The sequence below is a fragment of the Dioscorea cayenensis genome, chromosome 9 (assembly GCF_009730915.1).
Source record: "Dioscorea cayenensis subsp. rotundata cultivar TDr96_F1 chromosome 9, TDr96_F1_v2_PseudoChromosome.rev07_lg8_w22 25.fasta, whole genome shotgun sequence".
Lineage (NCBI taxonomy): Eukaryota > Viridiplantae > Streptophyta > Magnoliopsida > Dioscoreales > Dioscoreaceae > Dioscorea > Dioscorea cayenensis.
This window is the reverse complement of record NC_052479.1, coordinates 327,550-349,306: the sequence shown is the minus strand read 5'-3', so window position 1 is coordinate 349,306 and position 21,757 is coordinate 327,550. Positions and strand designations below refer to the sequence as shown.

At 36.0% G+C, this 21,757-nt stretch overlaps 5 protein-coding genes across 9 annotated transcripts; 4 read left to right on the top strand and 1 right to left on the bottom strand.

The window, feature by feature from the left end:
• Positions 1–1,979: 1,979 nt before the first annotated feature.
• LOC120268714 (ras-related protein Rab2BV-like) lies at positions 1,980–4,630 on the top strand. The gene is made up of 3 exons (XM_039276005.1): positions 1,980–2,068; positions 2,232–2,425; positions 3,826–4,630. The coding sequence occupies exons 2-3, from the start codon at positions 2,261–2,263 to the stop codon at positions 4,315–4,317; spliced, it is 657 nt and encodes a 218-aa protein (XP_039131939.1). The 5' UTR covers positions 1,980–2,068; positions 2,232–2,260; the 3' UTR covers positions 4,318–4,630.
• Positions 4,631–6,090: 1,460 nt separating this feature from the next.
• On the top strand, positions 6,091–9,857 carry LOC120268712 (BEL1-like homeodomain protein 9). The gene is made up of 4 exons (XM_039276003.1): positions 6,091–6,746; positions 7,721–8,100; positions 8,647–8,707; positions 8,968–9,857. The coding sequence occupies exons 1-4, from the start codon at positions 6,276–6,278 to the stop codon at positions 9,511–9,513; spliced, it is 1,458 nt and encodes a 485-aa protein (XP_039131937.1). The 5' UTR covers positions 6,091–6,275; the 3' UTR covers positions 9,514–9,857.
• Positions 9,858–10,357: 500 nt separating this feature from the next.
• Positions 10,358–14,021, top strand: LOC120268713 (mitochondrial substrate carrier family protein B-like). 2 transcript variants are annotated; one of them, XR_005538992.1, is made up of 8 exons: positions 10,358–10,689; positions 11,427–11,603; positions 11,674–11,823; positions 12,478–12,579; positions 12,663–12,733; positions 12,839–12,906; positions 13,308–13,676; positions 13,830–14,021. XR_005538992.1 is itself a non-coding variant. In XM_039276004.1 (7 exons), the coding sequence occupies exons 1-7, from the start codon at positions 10,471–10,473 to the stop codon at positions 13,553–13,555; spliced, it is 1,035 nt and encodes a 344-aa protein (XP_039131938.1). In that variant the 5' UTR covers positions 10,358–10,470; the 3' UTR covers positions 13,556–13,794. The 2 variants fall into 2 exon arrangements, 1 of the variants encoding a protein (XP_039131938.1); XM_039276004.1 differs by lacking the exon at positions 13,830–14,021 and having other exon boundaries at positions 13,308–13,794.
• A 196-nt stretch (positions 14,022–14,217) lies between these two features.
• LOC120268710 (protein DA1-related 2-like) lies at positions 14,218–18,741 on the bottom strand. 4 transcript variants are annotated; one of them, XM_039275999.1, is made up of 12 exons: positions 18,400–18,741; positions 17,592–17,752; positions 16,960–17,041; positions 16,702–16,807; positions 16,503–16,623; positions 16,287–16,370; positions 15,786–15,905; positions 15,446–15,658; positions 15,276–15,338; positions 15,063–15,178; positions 14,911–14,969; positions 14,218–14,778 (listed from the first exon to the last, which is right to left on the bottom strand). In XM_039275999.1, the coding sequence occupies exons 1-12, from the start codon at positions 18,446–18,448 to the stop codon at positions 14,453–14,455; spliced, it is 1,500 nt and encodes a 499-aa protein (XP_039131933.1). In that variant the 5' UTR covers positions 18,449–18,741; the 3' UTR covers positions 14,218–14,452. The 4 variants fall into 4 exon arrangements, with proteins under 4 accessions (XP_039131933.1, XP_039131935.1, XP_039131934.1 ...); XM_039276001.1 differs by having other exon boundaries at positions 14,220–14,778; positions 17,592–17,810; positions 18,400–18,740; XM_039276000.1 differs by having other exon boundaries at positions 14,220–14,778; positions 17,592–17,749; positions 18,400–18,740.
• A 306-nt stretch (positions 18,742–19,047) lies between these two features.
• LOC120269304 (thioredoxin-like 1-2, chloroplastic) lies at positions 19,048–20,041 on the top strand. Its single transcript, XM_039276635.1, has 3 exons — positions 19,048–19,265; positions 19,409–19,585; positions 19,682–20,041. Exons 2-3 carry the CDS (start codon positions 19,466–19,468, stop codon positions 19,910–19,912), a joined length of 351 nt encoding a protein of 116 aa, XP_039132569.1. The 5' UTR covers positions 19,048–19,265; positions 19,409–19,465; the 3' UTR covers positions 19,913–20,041.
• The last annotated feature ends 1,716 nt before the right edge of the window (positions 20,042–21,757 follow it).

Below are 21,757 nucleotides of genomic sequence, written 5' to 3'. Positions count from 1 at the left end.
TACATAATTAATTTTATAAAAAATAGTGAGTTTTTTATTACAAGTAAACAAATTAATTTTTAAAATGTGTGATCATTGTTTTTGTTGAATAATTTAGACTAGAGAGTATATATTCATAATTACATGCGGATTTTGTGCTAGCTTCATGCATTAATATAAATAAAAAATGAAGAATTTAAAATATAGAAAACAAAATGGATTAATATAAATAAATACCAAATGTGTCATGGATCTTGTTTTGCTTTGTTTTGTAATTTTTTACTTGTTATTATGTTTTAACTTCATTATTATGCAAATAAATTTTGTCTGTTACATGTAATTTTTTTATAAATATTTGTTATCAGACATTTCATATGTAATTAATTTTTATTAATAAATAATGGGTTTTTATTATAAGTAAAAACATAGATTTTTTAATGGGTAATCATTATTGCTAATCAAATAATCTATACATCTAGACATACTATTAAAGTAAATGTATAATCTACTCTGAGAGTGTTTGAAGGAAAAATTTTAAAAATATGTGTTGGTAATTACTTACAAATTTTATGCTGCCTTTATTAACTAATATAAATAAAAAAAACATAAAAACACACCACATTGTATTGAACAATTTAAAATATAAAAACCAAAGTGAAAATTATTTATAAATTAAAATTATCTGTGCATTTTAATATTCAGCCAACAACTCACCACATTTAAATTAAAAAATAATAATTTTTCCCTTACTATATAAAAAGGTTAAATGATCAATTTTTTTTCGCAATAGTTGCTTAAGGTCAATCCGTCAATAGCTCATCCATTCATTTGAAAAATAAAAACACATAAAAAAGTGTTCAAATTTATTAAAATTTATTCTGTCAGTCTATGCATAAAATTCCGTCCTAAATGGTACTCCGCAAAAGTAGGGGTGCATGTGAATAAAAATAAAATAATGTATATATCTAACAGTTTGATACATTACACTTGATAGATGTAAACATTTTATATTCACACGTCTAAACAACATTTATTTCAACTAACTACTTTTAAATAATAAAGAATAGCATTTGTAAATCAACGGTTCTATGATAACTTGGGTTTCACCCGGTTCAACAAGCACATGATACTTGTATTGAAATTAAAAGAAAACAAAGAAATGGAAAGTTTATAATTGTTTTAAGTTAGTTAATTTAATTATTGTTTCGATTGACTTTATTGACATTTAAGACATGGTAAATGGCATGTAAAACAGCTCTATCATGTTTTCCGATTATTTTTTAAATTAATTTTCATCAATCTTTAAAACTAACAAACTAAAAATTATTAAAAAAATAAAAATAAATCCTCACTAAACTGTCAAGTTCTTACAACTCAATGGTTGGGGATTAGTGACTTGTCAATATCCATAAAAAAAAAAAACGGTAACAAAATTTTATTTTTACTTAGTAAAATCAAAAGACTAAAATCAAAACTCAAGTCTTTTTTTGATAAAAAAAAAAAACCGAAACTCGAGTAGTTTGAATTAATGGATTTATTTATCGTTATATAAAACATGTGAATTTTTTTTAAAACTTTCACATGCTTATTTTTAATCGTAAAATTGTTTCATATAATTATATAAAATATATTATTTTTATATAATTGTTTATATTCCTATATATAATAATTCATAAAAAATGGATTTATACTTGAAATATATATATGCATTTACATAATGATACAACTAATAAAGATCTTTTCAAGAATAAAAAATTGTAACATATTTCAGAAGGCAAAGAATATATTTTTCACAAATTAATTAATTAATTTTTTTATAATTATGGACAAGTCACAGGATGGAACCATGGTTAATCATGATATAATTTTTCTAGGGTATATATGAAAATCAGCAAGTTTTTAAATGTGTAATTATAAAATTTTGCAGGGTTTTATTCGTAAACCTAAATAAAAAGAAAAATAGTATAAAACCGTTTCAAAATAATTTATGGACAGCTTCTTCGTTTCGTCTCCATTGTCGTGCTCTCTCTCTCTCTCTCTCTCCAATCACCAACCTTTTGGGCGATACCTCGATTGGATCTGAAATCAGGTAATCGGAAACCCTAGGATCTGACATTAGGTGATAAGAAATCCGATTTTCCACAATAATTTTGATCGTATTGAATTGAATTTTTGGTATTTTGATCGGAATTCAATGACTTTCGCTTTGAATTTGCTTGATTTTTGTTGATTGTAATTGCATCTTGAATCAGATGGTAGAGCAGTGATAGAGATCGGAAAAATGGGTCACAGGGTGGACCATGAGTATGATTATCTCTTTAAGATCGTGCTGATCGGCGATTCTGGAGTTGGGAAATCCAACATACTATCGAGGTTCACTCGCAATGAGTTCTGCTTGGAATCCAAATCCACCATCGGTGTGGAGTTCGCCACCAGGACTCTTCAGGTGATCTTGTTCTCCGACTTTCACTATTGATGATCTCCCGTTATCCTGTTCATCAAAATACTACTTTTTATTTGAATAATTTCTCTGTTCTTCTTGTAATTTTTAACTAACTATGAGTTTTCGTTGATGTAGTCCTTATTGTAAAAAAAAAAATTAGATCTTTATTAGTTTGTTTTGATCTTTAGATCTTTCGATATTCCATGAAACAGTGGTGGAATGCATCACGTGTGAGATGTAGTACTACTGTACTTGTAAAAAGCAGAGAACTTTATCAGCTTTTTTAGTTCATTAAACCTTTTGGTACTCCATGGAACAGTATTGAATTTTACATTTCAGTGACAATGGTCATGGAAATCACATGTGTTGAAAGGATGGGGTCTTTATTAAGTTTTTTTATTTTTTATTTTTTATTTTTGAAGAAGAAGAAGAAGAAGAAAATGTGGACAAATCAGGTATTGGATTTTTGATTTGGAAACAGAATAAAATACATACTGTTTGATTGCAGGGGTGGTTTCTTTGTTTCTTCAGTTCTTTTGATATTTCTTGAAATAGTTCTGGCTTTTTGCCATTCAGAGGCAGAAAGCTATAGAAACATGCTTGGTGGTGATTCTAACATGTTCCTTGTGATTTAACCATTTTTCCTCAATGCAAACGTTAATCGCTGATTATTAGGTTAGGTCTAGCATATGTTTCGATTGAAAAGGGAAATGGAGGGAAGGATAAGTAATCGAAAATTATAGTTGGAAATCTGTTTTTTTCTTTTTCTTTGTGTTCATAGGTTTTTTTTTTTATTCAATCTCAACCTAGAAATCAAATTCCTTGTTGGACATTACTGAAGGGCACCAAACTCTAGGCTGATTTGTCATCAGAAAGACAAGTGTCTTGCTCAAGATAATTTATTAGGGAGATTGACTAAAAAAGTACCTAAAACTTTTGTATTCTGAGTCTCTGACACAAGAATAATGCCATTACGGTATTGGTCAAACATACAGAATACGGCCACTTTAGTATCTGCAATTACTCTGCTGATTTCTTCCCGTGACTTACGTCCAATAAGTTGTTTGAACCTATAAATATACATATGTATATATATATATATATATATATATATAAAGTGCACTATAGGCCTTTAAGTTCAATAAGATGCTTGATATCTTCATTTCAAATTCATTTACGGAGGTATTTTTATGCCCGTATAAACAATCAAGGTACTTACTGTTAACTGAAATTTGTAACTTCTTGCAAGATTGTCTGAAATTAAATTTGCAACCCAAACAAAACAGCACTGCCATCTTTCTAAATTTTTTTAGTTTATTTGCAAAGTATCAAACTTTAATCTCGCTTGCATTTATCCTTTAGCATAGCAGATATGAGCAATAACAACCGTAGTTTCTGAGCAGATAGAAGGGAAGACTGTCAAAGCACAGATATGGGATACTGCTGGTCAAGAAAGGTACCGTGCCATCACAAGTGCATACTACAGGGGTGCAGTAGGTGCTCTCCTTGTGTATGACATAACAAAGAGGCAAACATTTGACAATGTTCAGCGATGGCTACGTGAACTCCGGGACCATGCTGACTCCAACATTGTCATTATGATGGCTGGTAATAAGTCTGATCTGAAACACTTAAGATCTGTTCAGGAAGATGATGCGCAGGAATTCGCTGAGAAGGAAGGACTTTTCTTCCTTGAAACCTCAGCACTAGAATCACTCAACATTGAGAAGGCATTCCAGACTATTCTTACAGAGATCTATCACATTGTAAGCAAGAAGGCGCTTGCTGCTCAGGAGGCCACAGCCACAGCCACAGCACCACCTGTTCAGGGGACAACTATCAATGTAACTGATTCATCTGGAACCTTTTCAAGGAGAACTTGCTGTTCCACTTAGTGCTTGAGCCTGCATTCAGTGACTGTGTTTGTTTTGCATGAAGATGAATTTAACATTAATGTGAGTTCCTTATGTGTGGACTATTAGTTGTGTGATTTTGATGATTATTGAAGGAGATAGTTAGGTTTCTCAGAGCCTGAAGAGAATTTTCACTGAACTCAAGATGAAATGTGTGCTTTAAATTGTTCTCATTTTCTCTTCTTTGTTGTTGGTCATGGTGTTGATGTAACTAGTAACTAGTCCTGACTTTGTATTAAGCAACAATTGCTTATTCTTGTCTTCTGGAAACTCTCCAGGTTCTCAGTTGCTTACACATGATCTTATCTGTAGTGTATGTGAACTGTTGTTTTATTTTTGAAGATTTTTGTTGGACTATTTTGGGATAAATTTTTTAATCGAATATATGTATATTTGGTAAAGCATTTTTGCTGAACCTACTTTATTGCAGGAACCAATGTAACTTAGGCATTTATGTCAAATAGGTAGTCATTCAAACAAGCAATAAAACAAAAGTTCTTTCCACTTAATAAAAATAAAAGTAAGAAGTATCAAAAGGAGACACAACTACAGTGTCGACCTCCCTTTTTTTCCTTATTTTTATTTTATTATTTTTATATTTTTTAGGTAAATGTCCAAATCATGATTTTTTTTTTAACAAAATTTACTTAAATAATAAATTTTAATTTTCAACTATTAATTACAAAAATAAATCACTAGTATTAAATAAATAAAAAATTATTAAGTTCCCTATAATTAATTTAAACTATAAATAATACCAAAGGCACTTACATAAGTCACATACTACAATTAATCACGAGCAAAGGAAAATTATATTTTAAATTACATGTTAAATCTAATATTTAACTTGTTAAATTTATCATTTGAGTAATCAAATTTTTTCAAAAAATTATCAAGATAATGCTTTCCAACAAACATGTAGTATTTTATATTATAAAAAAAAGAAAAAAGAAAAAAATTAAGGCTTCTTGATTTCCAACAACATGACATCGGGATCGAGAACCGCCCTGATCCAATTAATTTTTATTTATTTAACTAAGTTTATTTAATGCTAGTCCCCATGATATGGAATATTTTTTTACAAAAAGTCCCTGTTCTCATTCTCTCTCCTCCCACGTCTTCCCACAGTTACCGTACAGTCAAATCCAGGTGGACTCGAGCCTCGTTTTTCCCAACCGACGTGAAATCCGGGCGCCCTCTCAAGCAAAAGATCTCCACCCGGAACCGACACGTGTCCCACAGTAAATAATCAACCAATTTAACACTGAATTTTGTAAAAAAAAAAAATCCTTTCATTCTTTTTTTTTTACAAATCTCAAAAAAAAATAAAAAAAAACTAATTTCATCCTATTTTATAAACTAGCTACATTACTACTAGATTTTAATATCTCCAAGATTCTCTTTTTCAGATTATATATATATATATCTATACCATACACAAGCAAGGACAAACGAATATTTTATTAAAAATTTCACTCGTAATATTTTAATAAAAAATAGAATATAATCTTTTTATTAAAAAAAAGCAAAAAACAAGTAAAAAAAAAGATATGGACTATTTAATCAGAATAAAATAAAACAGGGACCAATAAACGGAAAACTATTACACCATGGCGTAATAGCACGTGCACTAGCAAGAGCCACTCATTCATCCTCATCTCAGTACAAGTCCGAATCCCAAAGCACCAAAATCCAACGGCTGATATTCATCCGCAATCCTATATCTGTTGGTTTACCTTCCCGGAGCCTGCAACCTCTAACTCCAGGTCCCATTATTGCGACCACTGTTCTCTCTTCCCTTTCACTGTGCTTCCTTTTTCTCTTCGCTTTCTCCAAAAGAAGCACCAAAAGGAGCTCTTTCATGGCGTCCATGCTTCTCCTCCTCATCCTCCATTCATAGACGAATCTCAAGAACAAGCTTACAGATCAACTATTCAGTCATGGCGTCCACTGTTGACGAGTACGATGACCAAGCTCATGCCATGTATCACGTCCCACAGCACAGTCGCAGAGAGAAGCTCCGATTCTCCGATTCCAACCCTCTTGTTCTCCCCATCCCTTCTTCTTCTTCTTCCTCATCACCAAACCCTAACCCTAACCTGAACTCTAGCTGTCTTGGTGGTTTTGCTTCTAGGGCTTTCTCCTTGTCGCTCTCCTCGGCGGCGTTGCTTGAGCATGCGCCGTCTAGGCCGTTTACTGGGTATGCAGCGGTTTTGAGTGGATCTAGGTTTTTGGAGCCGGCGTTGCAGGTGCTTGAAGCGGCTTGTGGGGTTGGTCGTGATGGAGCTTTTTTTGATGGTGATCGGTTTGGGATGGAGGATGCTTGTCGCGCTGAGAGGGTTGTGAATGGATTGGTGTTGGGCAAGGAGCAACAGTGGAAGAAGGCGAGACTAGTTTCTATGCTTGATGAGGTATGCTATGAACTGAAATTTCTTGTTTTATTTTTCCGGATTAATTTTTTCATTAAATTCTGTGAAGTTTTAGTATATACAGTATGAAATTTCTTATGTTGTTTTTCATGGCAATGGTGTTGGATTGAATTCAGGCTGAAGAGTTATTAATGTTGTACCAATCGTAGGATCATGTTCGTAGATTAATTGGAATTTTATCAGTACTTGAGTTTATGTACTACTATAGATTAAATTTAATTTGATTTTGCTATATTGGGATGTTAGATGCAGCACTCTTTTTTGTTCTTTTCATATATATATATTTTTTAATGTCTAGATTTCTGTGCGAGTTCAGGCAGATGAAGTATAAATACTATAACAATGTCTTTATTTTCTTGGGCTCTCTTAGTGCTCTGCATGTCTTTTGTAACTTATTGGCTGTGAATTATATTTAGATTGAGAAAAAGCAATATGATAGAGGATCATCATTTGCTTGTTGACTGTAATAGTGTCCTTGAAACTGGTCTTTAATTTAGATTTAAAGAACAACAATGTTGTCAAAGCAAGTAGAGTAATCCACCATTTTATGGTGCGGAGCTGTTCAGCATTGGAAACGAGTGAGGCCATTTATGTGCATGCATTTATATTTTCCAGATGTATTTTTGTTTTGTGTATATAATTTATTTAGTAGTCTGGTTCCCTGACCTTGATTTTATTTATGGCAACCTTTTCTTCATTGAAACTTCTCTCTTGTGGTGTTTGCCTTTACTTTTTTTTATGCTACTGATCCTATCCAAGGTCTGTGAGTTGAGAATTAGTTTTCTGTTTCATCTGTTTGGGTATTATACTTTGCACTGCTGAATTTGGTGCTAAAAATGTGAAGAGTATTATTCAAACATATAAACATAAGAACAAAAAGTTGAATATAAGTTTCCAAATGGCCTTATCGTTTTCACTGAGTCTCTTTATCTTGATTACATTTGACCACCTTGTAGGTCTGCAGCAGGTACACACATTATTATCAGCAATTGCAAGCAGTTATCCAAGCTTTTGAATCTGTTGCTGGCCTTAGTACTGCTGCACCATATGCCTTGATGGCTCTCCAGACTATGTCAAAGCAATTTAGGTGTCTGACAAATTTGATATCGGATCAATTACACAAATTACACCTAACTGACAAGACACCTGGAAATGAAGGGATAAAAAGAAAAGATGTTCCAACCTTTGGGGTGATAAATACTGGTGTAGGTGGACTGAGAACTGCAAGCAACTCAGAAACATACAGGCAGCCACCAATCTGGAGACCTCAGAGAGGACTGCCTGAAAGAGCAGTAGCTGTGCTTCGGAAATGGCTGTTCGAGCATTTCTTACATCCGTAAGTGGTTTGACATATGGGAGTTGCCAAAATGTTAACGTTTTGATATATTCTGAATCAACTTAGCTAATTGATTTCAAAGCAAACAAGTCAGCTGTTGAGCTGATAATACAACAAACAGCAACTTTCTCGCATATTGTATAGATTGATTGGTAATATTTCTGAGTAGGCCCATGTCTTTCTCTTTAAAGCTGAGTAGCCAACCAAGTTTCCTAATATTCTGTTTGACAAACACTAGCCTCTTGATGAAGCATATGCCTAGAATATTTTTGATATGCTATAGTTGTTATTATTGCCTATTAGAATAAAACCTGAATATTATTTTGTTCTTTCTCACAAACGATCCAATTCTCAGATGCTGGATGAACATGTCTTTATATTATGTCTAAGCTGTTGTCTTGCTGATCATCTTTTCTAACGTCCCATGCTTCATTGCCTCAGTATTGCTGACAGAATGGAGGCAACCCCAATTGAATACCAATTGGGGCCTTTGCTGGGTTGATGCATGCATGACTCCATCTATCTCACAATTAATTTTTTTTCCAGGTACCCTACAGACACTGACAAGCAGATGTTGGCGAAACAAACAGGTCTCTCGAGAAACCAGGTAGATGAAAATGTTTCATGCTTTCTATTTAATGAATTGGAGATTTACACCTAGCCTCCCGTAGAATGAACCAATCTTTAATCACTAATTTTATTGTAGTTATTCAACCATGCTATGCTAATGGACAATGAATTATGTACTCAGCCCTCAGTTTTTTCTTTTGAATTTATAACTTCCTCTAGGATATGATCCTTGTTAGCCAAGATTTGTGATTATTATGACATTCATTAAAGTATCTCATACTTTGTGGTAATTGGCAGGTGTCAAACTGGTTTATCAATGCAAGAGTCAGGCTCTGGAAGCCAATGGTGGAGGAGGTACATTCCCTCGAGCTCAGCCAATCTCATCAATTTCCGGCAGGAGACAAGAATAAAAACGCCAACGGACAACCTCATGCACCACCACCAAGCTTTATCGCAACTCAGTCTGACAATCAAACCAGTGTAAATACCTGCCACTGGAAGAATCAATATCCTACACCAAAACCTTTCCGAAGTGATCTCTCTCAGATAACACACCAGATTGCAGAACCCCTTAATTTTGCAAGCAATGAAATCTCCAGTCACCATGATATAGGCACAGGCACGGGATTAAGCGTGGCTGGCAGGGGAAATGGTGGTGTTACTCTTACTCTTGGCCTTCACCAAAGTAATGGAGTTCGCATACATGAACCTCTCCATCTGAATACTGTTCATAGTTTTGGTTTTGACTATGGCGATGCATATGTTATGGACACAATTGGAGGACATGATCAGCATTTCGGACGAAGTATCGGCAGACATTGTATTCATGATTTTGTAGGCTAAACCTTATAATTCTTTTTATACTTGTTTTCTTGAAATGCAGCAGATGGAGTGTCACCATGCCATATGATGCAACAACCTCCATAGGAAACCATTTCAGAGTGAAATCCTTGGCAAATTAGATTGCATGTATGAAAGTTACCGCCAACATCAACTTGTTCACCCTTGCGTCATCATGTCTGGATAAAATTTCATAAAGCATCATCAAGTTGAGATGAATTTTTAGAGGTGGTCCTTAAAACAGATGATTTGGAACAAGAAGCAGCTGTATTCTTATGTCCTGAAAAGCTCAATTTGTAATGTTTGTAATGGAGACAGAGGTGTAAAGGTTTATTGTACTTTTTTAATATGGCTTTCTTGTTAATTAATCAACTCAAACTCCTAGTCGTTGGGTTTTGGATTAGTGCCAGCTGTAAAGCCCGAGTCCACTGCGTGCCCCAAGCGTTAGTGCGTTCAAATTTGCCGCGTAGTCTCAGACACCAAACAGCGTTTCAGATGCAAACCGAATCAGATTTTGCCACGTCATATATAAATATAAGTCGGTTAAATGGGAATATTCTTGGAATGGTGCCAAAAAGCGGACACCAAGCACCAAAGCATATCCACTTCTTTTATACTGTTTCCATTCCGAGCTGGTTCGATCCAACCAAGTGGCGCGTGTATTCTGCGCCAGATCCCGTTACACTACTCCTCCGCTGTCCTTATCCTTTAAGATGATCTAATAATCAGACGGTGATAATGAGTTTATCTTTCCTCGAGATCGGTAAATCACAGTGAGTGGTTAGGATAGCGCGAGGTATCATATCCCCAACGACAAGCCGATCAAAATAAGGTTGAATTCGTTGTCGTTCCTTTCTAGGGTTTCTGTTCGAGCCGCTTGAGCTCGACGCGCTTCTAGGGTTTCTTCGCGGCGGAGAGAGCGAGAGCGAGAGAGAGAGAGAGAGTGTGGAGGAATTGGAGATGCAGACGGAGGCGAGGGTGGGAGTGGTGGTGGAGGGGGGAGGGCAGAGGTCGCTTAGTTCCGTGCATGGCGGCACCCGGAACTACTCCACGGAGCAGCAGGAGCTGCAGCAAGGACCGCAGATCGGGACGGTGCCTAATCTATTGGCCGGAGGGGTTGCCGGAGCCGTCAGCAAGACGTGCACGGCTCCCCTTGCTCGCCTCACTATTCTCTTCCAGGTATGGCCTCTCCGTTCCCTTTGTTTTGTGGTTAGGTTGAGTGTCTTCTATGCTTTCTACTGCTGTGTTATTTTTGCATTTTTTTTTTTTTTATCGAGAAGCTTTTTCTAGTTGGAGACCTTTAATTGAGAAATCGAAGCTTGGCAGGGTTCATGGGAGCTTTTTATGGAGATCAGTCACATATTTGTAGCCCGTTTGATGCTAGAATTATCATGATTTAAAGTTATGGATTAGTTGCTTTGATGGTGCTACTTCATGGCATTTCCCTTGATTATTTGTAGGCTTATCTTTTCAACTTCGTTTGTTTGGGTATAAAATTATATTTTTTTTTTCTTGTCAATTGCTAATTTTATTATGTTTTAATCTTTTTTTTCCCCCCCTGATTCTCCGTGCTTGATTTAGATATGTGATAGAGTAATGTAGGAATACAAGCAGTGATATTGGTGTTAAAGTGAGTTAATGTTGAGAAAAAGATTCAGAAGTTGCAATAGGCTTGCTTATAGCTGAGACTAATAATTTTCTTTCCGATCTGTTCCGCTGTTTTCTCATTTTTTATCTTATTTCTTAAGCTCCCTTGTGCATCCATACAAGTCATGGTTTAACATTGTGTATTGATGATCTAATTAGTTTGTGTGAAAATCAAATGTCATTTATTGATGATCTAATTAGTTTGTACGGGAGTCAAATATCATTTTCATATGTCTGTAAGTTTTGAGAAACCCTTGCTTTTGCATTAGGTGCAAGGGATGCACTCTGACGTTGCAACTTTGAGCAAGACTGGCATTTGGCGTGAGGTTTACCGCATACTCAATGAAGAAGGTGTTAGAGCATTCTGGAGAGGAAACATGGTCACAATCATCCATCGTTTACCCTATTCATCAATCAGCTTTTATGCTTATGAGCACTACAAAAATGTATATGTGAAAGTCTTCAAATTGGTATTATTTTTGTTCACCCAGAAGACTCATCAAAGTTTGGGTGCAGCTATTGCGGATGGTTCCTGGTCTTGATAAGCGCCAAGACAATGCAGGTGCTGATGTTCTGTTGCGCTTGTTGGGTGGTGGTTTAGCAGGAATAACAGCGGCAACTATCACATACCCATTAGATCTTGTGAGGACACGACTTGCAGCTCAGGTATTTCAAGTTTAATAACGAAAAGTATGTCCTACAACCTTTGGCATAATGATTAATTTAGACGGATGGATTGAAGACATTAATGTGATCCAATTAATTGGTTTTAAGGGACCAAGCGTAAACCCTTTTTGAGTGTTGCTTTGGGGCAAATAGAATCATCACTCTTGTTACCCATATTCTTGTATGAGCAAATTTATGTTTTTTATCAGAATGGATGCGTATGAGTGCATGGTTAACAAAGCAAATATCTGATTTAATCTAATTTATATTTTTTATTTCTATATTATATTCTATTGAACAAGTGCTTGGTCTATATTCCTCTTTGATTTCAGTACAGGTTTCTCATACTTTTGGCTTAAGGGAGGAATTGATGCAATGTCAATGCTGTTTAGATGCTTTAGTGAGACACACTTGGTCAACTTGCTTTATACCTTTAGTGCAGTGCAGGCTTCATTTATGAAAAACATTAATCTGTTAGGATATTTGCCATGAGTGCCATCATATTCCTGAGCGTGGCTTCATGATGTTGAAACATTTTGAGTTTCACTGTTCTATTCTACTATTGGATTGAATTGCTGTGATTTTCAGCTTTCTTGTTGTAGTCAATGAAATAGTTGTATATAGTTTTAACTTGAGTAATCTGAGACTTTGCAGACAAAGCATGTGTATTATAGAGGCATGTCGCATGCTCTTTACGCTATATGCAGGGATGAAGGTGTGCGAGGACTATATAAGGGGCTTGGTGCTACATTATTGGTAAATCTCTATGGTTGATGTGCCTTCTGTTCAATAATTGGTTTCTATTTGTTGAGGTGTCGCTAATCGTTCATCACCTACAGGGTGTTGGACCCAGCATAGCAATTAGCTTTTCTGTTTATGACACTCTAAAGTCCCATTGGAGATCAGTAAGGTGATGCGAATGATTTATTTCATTTAATTTTTTCCTGTATTTGGGATATCCTTCATTCTTGCTATTTATACATCTAAAACTTTGATATAATTCTTCAAATATCAGGCCTCAAGATTCCCCTGTGCTGGTTAGCTTGGCTTGTGGAAGTCTTTCTGGGATTGCATCATCAACAGGTAAATGGCTGAGATCCCAATAACTGGATCAGTAATTCTGCACGTATTGTAAAACTATCTTTTTCTGAGTTCTGAGGAAGTTGGAAAAATAGCATCATATAATAAGGTGAATGCTGATCAACTCTTGAGTATTTGTAGATGGAGTTCATTTAATTTATTTGTCAGATCACATCATTCGTATTATTTGGGAGGTAGTTGTTCCAATGATTTAAACCAGTGCGTATACTTATGATTTGTCATGTTTTGAAGACACATTTTCAGCTACTTGTTATTGCTAGACTACCTACCAACCTTTAACCAATTTAGCACATGACATGTTTCATGAAATGTTTGTTCTTTTACGAGTTATGTGATGTTTCCAAGTCATAGTAACCAATTCTGACTGTGCTTTGCCTACCCAGCTACGTTCCCATTAGATCTTGTAAGACGACGGAAACAATTAGAAGGAGCGGGTGGTAGAGCTTGTGTCTACAATTCAGGCTTGCTTGGGACATTTCAGCACATATTCCGCACTGAAGGGTTCCGTGGCTTATACAGGGGTATTTTGCCGGAGTACTACAAAGTTGTGCCCAGTGTTGGCATTGTTTTTATGACTTATGAGACACTGAAGGCATATCTGTCAGGACCGGGCGCCAATGACCAGTGCTAAGATATTTCTGATACATATCATTTTTATAACAGGCAATCTCTGAGAAAGAATGTCCATAATTCGGTTTTCAGTATAGACTGAGTAGGAAAATTTTGTTGCAACTCCAATGAATCTCATGGCGGTAAGTTTTGTTATTACTGCCCCTTTTATTAAGATGTACCCCGCTGTGCATAGTTGAATACATCTGAGTCTTTCACTTTTGATTGTTGTTTCCATTTCAATTTTAGTTTCAATTCTAATTTTGTGTTATGTTCTTAAATGTTTTATCTTTCAGCTTGTTGTGGGCCACTGACAGTTTTTGAGTGGCTGGAAGAAACATCCTCTTTATATCTTACAGAAGGAACAACTCCTGAAAAAAAAAAATCATTTGTTTAAAATTTTATAGTGAATTCTATAGGTTTATTTTGAATAGCTTGCTTCATTGAATTTTGAAAGATGGCCTTTGGTTTCAAGCCTCAATTGTTGTTCTGACATGACAAAATTGTCATGTATTTCTTTCATTGGTAGTGTACTGTGATGATATTTCAACATATCAAATCCCAAGTGTATAAATGTATTGATACTTGTTTATATTTTTGAGAGATTACATTCTGGTGAAAGAAAACATTGTGAGAGTAAATTGATTAACCCTTTACATTTACCAATGATTTTATTGAACACATTACCACCTTTGAAAACAGTTTATTGAGATGGGTTGGTCTAGCTTATAAGGTCAACTCAATCCTTTCTCTGCCATTGGTGACAAACAGCAATAAATACATTTACCGATGAGCATGCATGGTATTGGCAACCATAAAAAGAGTGGTTGGAATGAAGTTACACTTTCACAAAGGAGAGGGAAGAATGCATGTTAACAATGAAAAGAGTAGAAGTAGTAATAATAAGTTGTAGAGTTTCTCATTCCGGGAAGCCTCCTGTAAAACGGATATGGTCCAGAGTGCGACGCAGGCCAAACTTGAGAACAGCCGCATTGGCTGCTCTGAAACCCTCTCCGTAAGCTGGAGAGATATCATGAGCAATTTGATGCAAGAAAAACTCACCCAACCTTTTCTCAATATCAGACTTCCCTCCTTTCTTGCCAGAAGATGGCAGAGATGAGGATGAGGAAGCTATGTTCGTGGCCGGCATGCTTCTTGACTCCGGCATGACCTCCGATTCGAGCCACATGTGAGACAGAACCTGACAAATGCCTTCTTCTACCACAGGACTTAGATTACGGTAGCCTAAAACGAGAGTAGATTCTTAAGAACTTTTCCAGATTTTAAATTAAATAACAGAATGATAATGAGACAATAAAAAAGTTGGCCGTCTCTTATTTGTAGTAAATATTAGAAATTGCAGAACAAACAACACACCTTTGAGTCGTAACCATCCATGCATCAATTCATGAGCAAGAATAGAGCCAGTCAATAACCTGCATTTGGATATTTAATTGTCATAACCCAGAAAGAAGATAAAATTGCTTACAATAGGGTGAAGTACGGTGAAGAGTTGATTGAAGATCAACCTTGGAAGTCCATATAGTACAAGAATAGCCGTGACTTCACATCTTCGAGTCAATTTCTGAGGATGGGTTCTCATGTCTACAACTCGATTTCCACCAATTTTTGGTTTTCTATGTATCTGTTTATAAAAGAATTACAAGGCACGGTACTAAAGGGACTGCAAATGGTTTATTAATTATTAAGTGAATGAATTACCACAAAAACATAAATCTTACACTGCTAACAGTCTGCTCCTCAGATAAACATAAACCCCTTGTTTCAGGCATGTGGTGATGACCCTGAGACCCACAAGGAAAAACGATGAAGTTATTTGATAGGATCAATCATCTCCACATCCAAATCATGGATATTATGAAAAAGACAAAAAAAAAAAGCTAAGACTTACATCTTTCTCCCCTTCAATGGCTTCATTGAGAGCTTGCCTTTCAACAAGCAGCATGGGAATCTGCTGGTCTATCTTCATATACATTCCTTCATAATAATCTCTAATAGAATGGTAAAGAGGTTGGCATTCTCCTGTATCCATGATAGCAGAATCCAAACATTCCAGGCAAAGACTACGCCCATCTCCCAAAGAGATGTATTTTACACTCCTCGTCTACGTTCATTTGAAAACCAAAAGGTGTGACAAGGAACTCATAACTATGTGCATAAGAAAATGAATGCTCAACAAGACAGCCTCAGAAATGGCTGCACGAATACATAATCAACAACAGAGTGCATACCTCCAACCGCTCACAACTACAGCACCGAGGAGTATTATCATGTTCATGTGAAGGGCAATAATTTTGTCTCCAGAATGGATGCGCCCTGTACTCAATCAACCCGGACCTATTTGTTGGGATCTACGAAAAGAATTTCAAGATTAAAGTCTGTCCAGAGAAACCTTTTCTTATGGGGAAAGATACAAACAGCTAGCTAGTCTATAAAAGAAAATAAAAAGTATTCATGCGCTTTAGCAAGAAGCAACTACACATGGTCTGAGAAGGTTTGCCTGGAAAACATGAGCGTGCACAAATTCTTTCATGTCCTGTATGTTCATCAAAATAGTATCATAGGTTGCTACATGATGCGATCAAGTATCAAAAGCAGCCTTTTTTATATGGCAGAAGCAATAATGGCTATCATCTAATGCACAGAGACATACTTAGAAGAAGGAACTTTGAAGGTAAAGGCATGTTTTTTGGAAATATATATATGCACACGCCCAGGAAAGAGGTTCTTACAAATTGATGGCAGACATCACATTTAGGGTGATGCAACTCTTTATGACACGATTTGTGGTATGGATGACTCCCTGACAAAGAAAACTGGAAAAATAGGCATGAGATTAGAATTTCTTCAATGGAAAAGCATTCCATCCAATAAACCTCAAATGAAAAAAAATTCTTAATTTATAAAGTGAAGCAGAATAACTTCTATGAGAAACACACAAAATGTACCTCTTTCTCGCAGATTGGCAGACCACAGGCATGACAACGAAAGCATTGAGGGTGCCAAAAGGCCCCCATGCAGCTCAAATAATGCCCATAGCCTATTTCTTTATTACACCCTCCACAAACCCTGCTAATAGGAGCTTTAGGATTACTTCCTAGATTTTAGATACTCGCCCGCAACTAACAAAAGTTTTAAATTTCATACCTAGAATCTCTTGGTACACACTGTACAGGATTATATGGATGGGATGCCGACATGCTCAAGCTTTCCCGAAGTGCTCTATCAAGATCTTCATCATTATCACATTGTCCTTTACATCAAAAAATCCAAAAAATAAAAATTTAATTCCATCAAGATGTTGTGAGTTCCTATAATGATGCTAATGCATTGTGTTGCACTTTCAGAGAGCATTTTGACTGCAACTATTTTCACTTATTAAGATATTCAATATCCCAAGCATACCATTTCTTCTCTTGCCATTTTCTGCAAGGGAAAGTGCTATAGCCCGATCTAACTCCTCTTTCTCAGCTTTGGATTGATCATCCTGTCAGTAACTAAAACAGAATCATCTCATGTGACACAGTGAGGAAAATGATAATGCAATTTTTGAGGAATTTCTAATTCTATTATAGTTACTACATCTTATATGTTGTAAAATTTAAAAAAAAAAACTAATTTTTTGGATGAAAATCTTAACAATGACATTTATCATGTTAATATCTAGCAGAATTTGATATATTAAAGAGGCAAATGATGATGCTATATATGTTTTTAAAAAAGTGGGCAAGCCACACTATTCACCACACTTGAGGTGGGATTCGAACACTCAACCTCCCGCATTGGCATAATGCTATGTATTATTCTTCCATTCTTGCACACTAGGGTGGGGGAAAAACATGGGCCATAACAAACACATTCCAAATGTTTAACATTTTAGATGCTAGTAAAGATAGTTTCAAACTCTGTTCTAGGCTTCAGACAATTGTATTGGGATTTGTCTGTCTATATCTCATGCTATCAAGAATAAGTATTGATTATATAGAATGAAAAAGTCACAATAATTTCATTTAGATAAGGAAACAATGTATTATTACCATAGATCTAGCAGGCTCGTGCCAAAACGTGTTCTCTTCTCCGCTAATCCTAAGACGCCGCCCATTCGAAGCTCCACGAGAAGACCCTCCTCCGAACAACTTGCTAATCCATTTCATAAACCATGATCTTCTCATATTACGTGAAGGTGGCATGTGGCCTACTTTCATTCACATCCCCAGTTGATAACAGAGTAAAACAATCAAACCTCATTCAAACAACTGAAATCAAATAATAAAATTCAAAACTAAATTTAATTCCACATCGTATTACAAAATTCTCATATATTTTCACAAACAACCACTCATCACAATACCCAATACACAAAATTCATAAAAAAAACAAAACAAAACAAAATTGAAAACCAAAATCCTGGACCAAGATATGAGAAAGAAAGGAAGATCGAAGATCACCATAAATGCAAGGGCGATAACACAACTAAACAATCAAACCTCGCACTAACCGCTGAAATCACACAATAAATTTCAAAACTAACTACAATTCTAAGTTCTATTCCAAAAATCCACATATAATTTCACAAGAAACACTCCACACAATCTCACCAACCACAAATATCGAAAATCACCATAAATGCAACACAGTAAACCAATCAAAACCCACAATAACCACTGAAACCAAGCAATAAATTTCAAAACCAACTTCAATTCTACATCCTATTCCAAAAAATAAATAAATAAAAAACCAAATAAAAACTCACAAACTAGGACTCCTCACAATTCCACAACCCAAAATTCATAGAAAAAGCAAATCAAGAGTGGATAAAGAGAAAGAGAAAGAGGAAAAGATTACCATAAATGCAAGGATGAGAGGAGAGGTGGCCATCATCGGAAGAAGCCATAGAAATGGCGATCGTGGCAACAACAACAACAACAACAATAACAAAGAATCGAAGGAAAAAGGAGGTTTGATCTGATTGCCAGAGAGGGAAAGAGCTGGGATAAGGATCGAAAGGGGAAGGATGGAAAAGGGATCTAGGGATAAAGGAGGAGGAGGAGCACGAGGGCGGGGAATCGAGCGATGAGCGGCGGCGGAGCAGCGAGGAAGCATCTGGAAAAGCGAAATGGAGAACATATACGCAAACGCGAAGAGAGAATAAGCGAAGACAGAGAAAGAAAGAAAGAAAGAAAGAAAGGAAAACAGATTCTTGTTCTCAAAGGAAAACAGTTTCTATTGTTTTCTGTTTTTCAAGTTGTCATTAGAGAAAAAGGAGGGAAAGGGATGCGGGAGTGTCACGCCTTATTTTTGCGTTTAAATCCCTCAAAAATGTTTTTGAGCAATGCTATTCGTCCAGATGGATGTTCCTGAATTCATCTCCCGAACGACGTGGCGACCCACGTGACTACATGAATTCCTTTTCCTCTCTTTCCTCGTCCGCTTAACTCTCTCATTTTAATGTAAAAAAAAAAAAATAAATAAAAGGAAGAGAGAAACATCTAGTCAAAGTGACCGGGCCCTACCTCATCTCATCCCCCTTCTCCATCTCCCAGCCATCTCCCGGCCATCTCCCATTTTTCTGTGGTTTGTCTCCGAGTTTTGTATCTTTGAGGTTTTCTTCGTCTTTTTCCTCCTCCATCGGTAATGGTGGTTTGGTTTTAGGAGATTGGAGTCGAAGGCGACCTGTGGAGAGGAACGCCATCGATGGTCTCCATCCGAAGGTATGTAGAGGTTTCCAAATCCCCATTTTTTTTTTCAGGGATTTCCTTTATTGTGAAGTTCATCAGTGTTGCTTTAATCGGATTGATAAGAATTTTGGATTTTTTGTTTTACCTGATTTGATGAAAAAAATGTTGATTTGCAGATGAGCCTTCGCATTTGAAAGTCTGTGAAATGGTGGGAAAAGGGACTGCAACCTAACATGAAGGAGGTCCAATCAGCACAAGACCTTGTTGATTCTTTGTTGAACGCTGATAACAAGCTTGTCATTGTTGATTTCTACTCCCTTGGTTGTGGAGGTTGCAAAGCTCTCCATCCCAAGGTAGTTCCATTACATTTGAATTTAAAAAAAAATATATTTTTTGTTTGCTGAATTATGTTTGGAATGATATATACTTCTTGTTTGCTGATTTGCCAGTTTGCAGAGTTGAATCCAGATGTTCTGTTCCTCCTAGTGAACTATGAAGAGCATAAGTCAATGTGTTATAGTTTGAATGTCCATGTTCTTCCCTTCTTTAGGTTCTACAACTTGAAACAAATGCTTGTTCCTGCATCAGATGATGTTGCAGAAGCAACTCCCATCAGCCCAATGTTCTCTCCAACAAGAGTCCTTAAAGGTTCTGAGGATAAGGTTTTTAGCAAATTTTGATAAAATAGAGGAGATGGCTCACTGTCATCCCACATTGTCATTTTGCTCTCCCTATTGTACAATTTGTTACCTGTAAACCTTGTCAGATGAATATTATGAAGAAAATATTGTGCTTTTGTTCTTCATCTCTAATACCAATGGATGAGTTTTGTATCATTGAGAAATCAATGCTATTAGAAATATATCTTCCTTTTTGTGTTAAATTACCTCTCTTTACCATGTGTATGGTTGTTTTTCACTGTGGATGAACTGGAACTGAATACAGACCACAGAAAGATGGGAGATGGCCAGGAGATGGCCGGGAGATGGGAGATGGGAGATGGAGAAGGGGAATAAGATGAGGTAGGGCCCGGTCACTTTGACCAGATGTTTCTCTCTTCTTTTTATTTTTTAATTTTTTTTACATTAAAATGAGAGAGTTAAGCTGACGAGGAAAGAAAAAAAAAAGGAATTCATGTAGTCACATGGGTCGCCACGTTGTTCGGGAGATGAATCGGGAACATCCATCGGGACTAATAGCATTGCTCTATTACTTATTTATTTTGACTTTTGAACCTCTCACATGGTACAAAGGCATTTGTGACATTTCACCACTAAATAACTGACGTAACTAACAGCAGGGATGAAGCTGAATTGGGTTTGAAAAAGAAGGGACCTAATAGGAAATGAAAATGTCGGAGGGACTGCAGTGGAAGTTTCAAACAGTGCATGGACTTTAAAGTAATTTTCCCTTATTTATACAATAAAAATTATATAAATTGATGGAAGCTTTGTTAATTTTATAAACATAATAATAATAATAATAATAATAAATAATATCAGGAATTTATAATAAATTCCTTCATTACATTCTAAATACACAACCATACATTCTCACGGATGAGATTTTGACTTGCCTCTGATAAAAAATAAAAAATAATAATAATAATAAATAGTAATCCATTAATGCATTGTAAGTTGATGTGTTGCATACAAGGCATATGAATGATCTTAGTGATGGCTTTCCTGTTGAAATGGCAGCCAATGATTGCATCTTCCCAGAAATGATGCCATCAGTTGATCAACCAGAAGCTGAGAATGCAAAGCAACCGTTTCAGCATAATTTCATAGAGTATGATGTACCTCACACTGTCAAAGAGGAGTTAGGTTCGTTTGTTATCTGCCAAGATGTGCAGGAAGTTGGGCAGCCAGAAACTTTGCAGATGAGCGACACATATGAAAATGATTGTGTAAAAACAGAGAATGTACCGATGTTTGATTCTACTTTGAGTGACCATCATTGTTGTGGTTTTGATGGAAGTGATAGCTTAATCTCGCAAATGCCAGAATGTAGTGATTCCTTGCATCAACTTGGGATATTCATCTCCGAAACCAGGTGTTCCTAGTATGTGGAGAACAGTGAATGACATTTCGATGCCAACTTTTGCTATTGATAGACACTTTGAGGACAATCAAGGGGCAGAAGCATTACTAGACTTTGATAATATTAAGGAAATGCATTCACCAGGATGTCATGGTGCCATGTCAGAAGTAGAATTGAATGAAAAAATTTCACTGCCTTAAAATCTTCAAAAACAGTAGCAGACAGTGAAAAAATTTCTAGCTCATATATGAACTGCACAGTTGATTGGGAAAATCCATGCTTTAATGGTCAAAATTCCATCCTGTTGAATTCCCCTAGTGATGCTAACCAACAGCCATGACATTCTGAAAAAATACTAGTGTATCAAATTGAAAAATGTTTGTGCATCAAGTTGTAGAAAATGTCTTGTTTTTTACCAAAGTTTTCAGACTCGGACAGGGTATCGACCCGGAGAAGGGTAGGGGTCAGGGGTCAAGGGGTTC